The 8241-nt window shown below is 38.0% G+C and overlaps 1 protein-coding gene across 4 annotated transcripts in view; it reads left to right on the forward strand.

Moving 5' to 3' along the window:
* The window catches only part of TRAF3IP2 (TRAF3 interacting protein 2), a 765530-nt gene extending 762814 nt beyond the window's left edge, over positions 1-2716 (forward strand). For all 4 annotated transcript variants that reach the window (XM_044062725.1, XM_044062727.1, XM_044062728.1 and 1 more), the window contains one exon: positions 1063-2716. In XM_044062725.1, coding sequence (XP_043918660.1) covers positions 1063-1209 — 147 coding nt within the window. In that variant the 3' untranslated portion in view covers positions 1210-2716. The remainder of the gene's footprint in view (positions 1-1062) is intronic.
* The last annotated feature ends 5525 nt before the right edge of the window (positions 2717-8241 follow it).

Here is an 8241-nt window from a genome sequence, read left to right on the forward strand (position 1 = left end):
CCAGAACTGCAAAGTAGAAGATCACACTAAACCAGACAAGATAAATGAGGAATTTTCAGTTCAAACACACTTATTTTCCCTAACTTCCCCACAAAAGTCAAACATCCTGATTTTCATTGCCATTTTATTTTGCAGTTCAGCTGAGGAGTATGCTGCCAACTTAAAACCAAGCTGATGTATGCATGCTCTGCAGCCAGTGAGGAAGACATTACAGTGCCCTCCTCCCCATTTCCAACTGAAAACACAGGTACAAATCATGCCAGTTAAGGAATCTAGCCAAGTTCAAGTTGTACTCTAAGCACAGAGTTGTGTCGACTAACTGAATAAACAAAAGTTTATATTTTTATTTGTTTAAAACTGAAAATGTGAGTGCACATTTCACCACTTATGGATCCTAAGCAAGTTAAATGCCTTCCTGTAGTAAAAGATTAAAAACACTGTTTAGGAATAACAGTTCTCAAGATATTAGAGCTTTATAACCTGAAGCTGTAGTAGATGATCCATCCACAACCCCTTTTTCACATTTTTGCACATGGGGTTGCAGTGTCTCTCTAACAGTGACAATCATCTAGGGCCAAGATTTACACCACTGGGTAGCTAGCCCTAGTGTAGTAGTTCATCCACTCCACACACTCACACCTATGGCCAATTTAAAGTCCACAGTCCACCTACTGCAGGTCTTTGGAATTCGGGAAGAAACTGAAGTACCAGGAGGAAACCCATGGGAACACAGGGAGGACATATAGTCTCCACACAGAAGGCACCCAAGCAGAGAATCGAACTGAGGAACTTCTTGCAGTGAGTCAACAATTCTATCCACTGTACCATTGTGCCTATCAGCTGCGCCACTGTGCCTGTAGTATAGGATCTACAGTCAGAATCTTCATCCTGAGTTAAATACAGCTAGGATATTATTCCAGTAAACTTTACCTGCACATTTTTCTGCTGTAGAGTTTTCAGATTTCACTAAATATATGGCATTTTTAAACTAGGTTGTGTTTTTTGCATACTGTAAACCTTGTTAAAGATTTCTAGATGGTAATATAGATTTTGTGTCCACAGGAGCATAGACCCAGCTGGCTGCAGAACACCATTTCTTATCACTGGCCTCAGGATAAGAATCGCATACTGCTAAGGTTGCTAAGAGAAGAAGAGTACTGCATGCCTCCAGTAGGAAATCTACCATCTATCATTTCAAAACCATTGTGAAGTCTCAGCTGAGTGACATGTGCTTCTAGTGAACTTAGTCCACTGATGAAAGACTAACACCTCAATCTTCATCTTGGCAGCCTCAGACACTATCCCAGTGCACTTTAGAGGATACAGTCCATCTTACACCTTGATAGCTGGCACTTGCTGCAGAAGTTAAGGTTGCTAACTATATTTCCTGTGGTGCAGGGTTTGATTCTTTCAACCCCTTGTTTGTCTACTCTGTGACCTTGAGCAAGTCATTTAACCAGATATTGCTCCCAGGCTTCCGAAAAGGAACTGTGTGTCCAGTGGGCCTACCTGGTTAACAAATAGAATTATTATTATTATTAGTTAAAGCTAGCTCTTGTCCTATAGATGTCTGTAGAAAGCATTTTGTCCAAGGAAACAGTCTTTCGGTTGAAAGACATCTTTTTGATTGCAGTTTCATTTGAAAATATTATGCAAAGTTTTGTAGTTAAATTCCATCAAGAAGAAATCTAAATAAAAATATTGTAATATTAGTGCTAATTGGATATACTAAAAGAAGTTACACATTTACAAATAAAATATGAAATGCAAGGCAGAAAATATGCATTGTCATAACCATTGTGGACAACTGTTTAATAATTTCAGTCATGACAATTTTTGTCATCCAGGAAATTGACATTCATTTGAATCAGTCTTTAAAAATTATATTTGTAAATATTTTAGCAGGGAATGTGAGATGTGGAAATGTTTTAGCACTGTAACTTAACTTGTAAATATATCTAACACCATAATAGAATTTAAATCATGTCAATATGAACTATTATAAACTATGTAATAGCTTGTTATTAAAATGTGTTAATTGGCATCAAATAAGAATGACAGAACTTGGAAATAAAGTCTGTATTATTATGGTAATCAGTAATTTACCCAGGATTTTTGCATTGTTCACCAGCTTCTAGATTGCAAACTGCCATGGCAAAGCCCCACCACCACCATAATCTGAATGACACAGTATAATGTGCAATGTTTATTTAACTACAGTTGTGGCAAGTCGCACTGTGTAACTGTAAGAAATATGTGCACTACATCAAAACAGACCGCTCAACAGAGAGCCACTAAAGCCATAACCTAAGCAACTTACATCACATTATAAATATACAGACACCAGCCAGGATTTTAACAAAATCTGTATCTACTGATATCAGACAAGTATATCTTTTAATAAACTTGACATATTTAAACAATATTACTGTGACAACCCTCCACCTCTTGACCAGTAATCAAGGAGCCCCAATCCTAACCACTGGCACCAGTGGGGGACGTTCACTGAGAGGATAACGAGTACACACACAGTATCTCCAGATGCAGATATCTATATCAAATATAATTTCCCTTAAGAACACACAGGGAACACAGTCCAGGACTGGTTCCTCTCTTTTTCCTCCAGATCCCCAATAAGACTCCCCACTGGCACACCTATAGAGTTGAGTCCTTAGCCAGGGTTCCAATGCTCTCTCTGTCCAACCAGTGGTTTGTGTCCCTGCCCAAGTAGCTGACACACACACTCTTTGAGATTTGATTTGCACACACACACACACACACACACACACACACACACACACACACACACACACACACACCTGGGAAAGGCTGGCACAGGTTTGCTAGCTATGTCCTCTTTTGCCCAGACTATAATGTAGTTGTCACTGCCACCAGAACCACTTGCCAGCTACTTTAAGGCCCTTACAAGGGTACCCAATATACTGAGTGAAATTAATATTAATACAAATGGTAGTTTGACCAAGAGCAAGGCTATTAGAAGTGGTCCACACAATGTCACCAAATAAATGTACAAGTACTCTTAAAACTTAAATATCTCTACAAAGATCAGCCACAATGAACGGTTTAAATATATTTAATAACAAATAATAAAAGAACAAGAAAATACTAAACATATATATTCACAGTGACATCAGAGTTCAGAATCACAGGACATATTTAAAATAACACTGAAGGACAAGCTCAGACAAATAAAGAAAAACAATATCTAAACTAAGCTTCACTGTATTCCTGACTTCATCTAAGAGAATTATTATTCCCTAATAACTTACTTAATAGAGCAAGGCAGATGATGTGGTGAATGGTCCTTCTTGTTGTCAGGCCCAAGACAGAATACAGAATGCTCTGTTTCACTAAGAGACTTCTCAAAACAATATCTAAACAATATCTAAAATATTAATTCTGAGACAGCTTGCAGAATGACATCACTTCTGGTCATCTGACTTCTAGTTCCAATGCAAACCTCCATTGCAGGAAGCTGGTAGGACTTAGTACCTACCTGTAAAAATACACACACAAGGGCTTTTGATCACTAGCAGCTTGTATAGACCAGTTTGATATTCACAAATGACATAATTATTTACAAAATTCCAGCTACCTGTGCTGGCAGTACTTCCTGTCATCACAGTTGCTACTAAGCCTAATCACATTTTTAAACAATAATGGAGATATAAAGGGAAGCCAAAGAACCCTGTGCAGCTCTGCAGCTGCAGTTTGATGGCTTGTGTCTGTGGCACAGGTTTTCTCGGATGGTCAGAGTGAACCTCCCTTGACTGACAGAGGACTCACTGAGCCTCCTGTTAGATATCAAAAATACTCTTAGCTCCTCCATGCCAAAAAAGTGTAAGCTGCACTGTACAAAAGAAATCCAACTCACCCCAACATACTCACCAGTATAAACACTTGAAATAACCAAGGTTTGACATGCATTATATTTGCAATGAAACACACATATTCATTGACTTATAACTGAATGCTTCCAGTTGGGGTGAGGGATTAGCAATGTTATTTCATCTTGGCCCTTTTAGCACTCTCTCTTCTGCATTTGAAATGTGGACTGAGAAATCTTATTAGGTTATTTGATCCCAGTACTGCAGCATATCAGATGTTGTACATAAATGCTTGCCCCTTATCTCACTACATGTATTCATCAGATTGTGTCAAAACCTAACTTCTGCTCTCCCCAGCCTCTGACATGTGGGGTGCTGCAATCTTAGGTCCATTATTGTTTACCATGTATTTGCTACTGCTTGGGGACATTATGCAATGTAGAGAGCTAAAGATCCATTCGTATGTTAATAATATTCAGCTATATCCCTCCCACAAGAACCTAACATGGCTCTAAATTAACTTGTCTTGGACTTGGAATGTATCCACAACTTGTAGATTGTTCATTATATCAACCTCAATAACAGCAAAATGAATGCTATAACCATCCATGCTACCATATATAACTCATTGACCCCAGTTTTAGCTGCCTATATTGTTCATAGTGATGATATGTATTAAGATATATGAAAGTATTAGAAATATAAGTGTCAAAATGGATTTTCTCAAGAAGTATCTCAGACATAACAAGTGCCAAAATGGATTCTTGTATTTCAGATCAGAAACATGTTTGTATTCTGTGAGGTATGTGTACAGCAGCTATATGTTGAAGTTTAAATGAAACTCATAATTCTGCTTTGTTATAAAACAAAAGTATATTATGGAACATTGCTTGCCTGAGAGAAGCCATTAGAAACTTCAAAAAGATGGTTCTGTATTTTTTTCCTTGCTTTGCTACAAGTTTTGTAATAAATGCAGCCTTGTTTGTGTAAGGAAAATTACTGCTCATTGCAAAGCAGAACAGTGTACAACAATATGCAGAGATAAAACAGCATTGACAGGTTCTGAATAGTAATTAAATTATTCTACTGGCAGTGAAGGATATGAATTATGATTGGATAAAATTTCTAGAAGATATCATATGGACTTATCTGTGTCTTGTTTTCATGTACTTAAGGCTGCTATGTTAGAGTTAATTAGATTACCCATGATGTCATACTATGTGTGATCTCAGCTTGCTACTTTTCTATTCTGAAGAATAAATGCATTGCATTGAACTGCTCTCATACATTAATGAAATTAATGAAGATGGACAGCAATAAGGAACCTCTTAACATCAGCATGCTCAGCCTAATTTTCTACAAGAACCTAGCATGGTACTTCATCCACCTGTAAAATTGATGATGCAAATGGGAGATGAAAGAATAAGAAGGCAGAAGCAAAATGGAAGGAAAAAAAAGGATCCCATTTCTTCAAGTAGCTGAGAATAGGCATGATGTATCATCAAATAATATTTTGAAAATAACAGCCTACAGGCAGTGGACACTGGCTCACAAAGTATGTGTCCAAATAAAACTGACTCAGGCACCAACTTTAGTATTTCATTATCAGATACATGGACAGAAAGTTTAGTTTATTTCTTTCCCTAAATGACTGAGAAAGTTTAACAGGGAGTTTCCCTGGAGATAAGAAGCTAATAAATTATTGCCTTTAAGTTTTAGAGAGAATTAATGACATGGTGTATGGTCTAGTTCAGTAAATTGCAAAATAATCTTTGCTGCATAATGTAAACAACTAAAAGGGAAAAAAATCACAAATAGACTGATTAAGGTAAGATTTCAGGATTCTCAGAGATTGTCATATTTTAAGACAGGACCCTTTTTCCATTGCAGCTACTATGGCAAAAAAGTTTCAGAGTTTGACTTTTTTGTAGTATGCTTGCCATGAAATGGTTAAAAGTCTAAAAGAAGTAGCATGTGTGAGCACATCACATGGTCTTTGTTATTCTGAGTTGACCAGGGATGATGGATGAAAATATGTTATAATTTAAAACAGAAGATTTCAGTGGGCTGTTCTTGTTAACTGTAAATGCAAGAGAACTTTTTGCTTATTTCTAGCTTACAGAGAAATGTGTGCTAGTTTAGAGAAAGACTTTCAACAAATGCCTATGCAGAGACACTGCATACCATGCTATGTGAAAGCTAGATCTTCAGGTTGCTTGCTTTAAGCAAGCAAGACAGAAGAAGAAGATAAACGTTTTTCAAAAGAAGACTTTGATTTTTAATATCCTTTTCTTTCCTTTCAATGGTTGTTACATTTCCAATGAGGATAAAATTGAGAATATTTAGATTTCTTGGTAAAATGTGATTTTTACAGACTGCACTTGTTGATAAGAAAATAATCAACAAGTGTGTTACATTTTTTACACTGACATTTTATTGGAACATTCCAAACTGGAAAACTGCCCCAGTGCTCCTGGACCCAGTCGGTTGCCTTCCCTTAGCATGGTACAGTCCCACTTCTACTGCTCCTTCCCTGAAAGGCGCACTACACTAGAAGAACACTGAGAAATTATAAAAAGAAAATTCACTGCTTGTCCCTCCTTACCAAAAGAACAGCAAGGTTACTATCTATCTGGTTATCACTTATATAGCTTACCGAAATGGTCTAAAGCACTGCCAGCCAGTCCCTAAAGTCCCATAAAACTAATACTTCCCCTTAAATTGGATAACAGAATATTCACTAAAGAAACTAGTGGCTATCACAAGTATTCTGAAATATCCTCAATACTGTATTTTGAACTAAGCAGCAAAACGCTAAAGAAAAATATTACTTTACATCCACTAAAATTCTTACCTTGTAAGCAAAGGTTCTAGCAATCTTGTGGGCCAGCAAAGCACTGTATAATCCTATCAGCTGCTAGATTCCCCTCCTCACAGCTAAGGATACAAGGTTACTTATCCCCCTGTTGTAACTGGCATTTTTAAACTGCCCCAGTGCTCCTGGACCCAGTCGGTTGCCTTCCCTTAGCATGATACCGTCCCACTTCTACTGTTCCCTCCCTGAAAGATGCACAATTCTAGAAGAACCCTGAGAAATTAAAAAAAGAAAATTCACAGCTTGTCTCTCCTTACCAAAAGAACAGCAAGGTATGGTCCCACTTCTACTGCTCCCTCCCTGAAAGGCACACTACACTAGAAGAACCCTGAGAAATTAAAAAAAGAAAATTCACTCCTTGCCCCTCCTTACCAAAAGAATGGCAAGGTACAGTCCCACATCTACTGCTCCCTCCCTGAAAGGCACACTACACTAGAAGAACCCTGAGAAATTAAAAAAAAGAAAATTCACTGCTTGTCTCTCCTTACCAAAAGAACGGCAATGTTACTATCTATCTGATTATCACTTATATAGCTTACCGAATTTGGTCTAAAGCACTGCCAGCCAGTCCCTAAAGTCCCATAAAACTAATACTTCCCTGTATACTTCCCTGTAAATTGGCTAACTAACAGAATATTCACTAAAGAAACTAGTGGCTATCACAAGTATTCTGAAATCTTCCCAATACTGTCTTTTGAACTAAGCAGCAAAACGCTAAAGAAAAATATTGCTTTACATCCCCTAAAGTTCTTACCTTATAAGCAAAGGCTCTAGCAATCTTGTGGGCTGGCTAAGCTCTGTATAATCCTATCAGTTGCTATTTTCCCCCTCCCCCCAGCTAAGGATATGAGGTTACTTATCCCCCTGTTGGAACTGCCATTTTTAAACTGCCCCAGTGCTCCTGGACCCAGTCGGTTGCCTTCCCTTAGCATGGTATAGTCCCACTTCTACTGCCCCCTCTCTGAAAGGAGCACTATGCTAGAAGACCCCTGAGAAATTAAAAAAAGAAAATTCACAGCTTGTCCCTCCTTAACAAAAGACTGGCAAAGTACAGTCCCACTTCTACTGCTCCCTCCCTGAAAGGCGCACAACGCTAGAAGAACCCTGAGAAATTAAAAAAAGAAAATTCACTGCTTGTCCCTCCTTACCAAAAGAACGGCAAGGTTATTATCTATCTGTTTATCACATATAGCTTACCGAACTGGGTCTAAAGCACTGCCAGCCAGTCCCTAAAGTCCCATAAAACTAATATTTCCCCTTAAACTGGCTAACAGAATATTCACTAAAGAAACTAGTGGCTATCACAAGTATTCTGAAATCTCCCCAATACTGTATTTTGAACTAAGCAGCAAAACGCTAAAGAAAAATATTACTTTACATCCTCTAAAGTTCTTACCTGGTAAGCAAAGGCTCTAGCAATCTTGTGGGCCAGCTAAGCTCTGTATAATCTTACCAGTTGCTAGTTTCCCCCTCCCCCCAGCTAAGGATGCGAGGTTACTTATCCCCCTGTTGGAACCG

Source organism: Protopterus annectens, chromosome 2.part1 (genome assembly GCF_019279795.1).
Source record: "Protopterus annectens isolate FY-2018-M chromosome 2.part1, PAN1.0, whole genome shotgun sequence".
Classification (NCBI taxonomy): Eukaryota; Metazoa; Chordata; order Ceratodontiformes; family Protopteridae; genus Protopterus; species Protopterus annectens.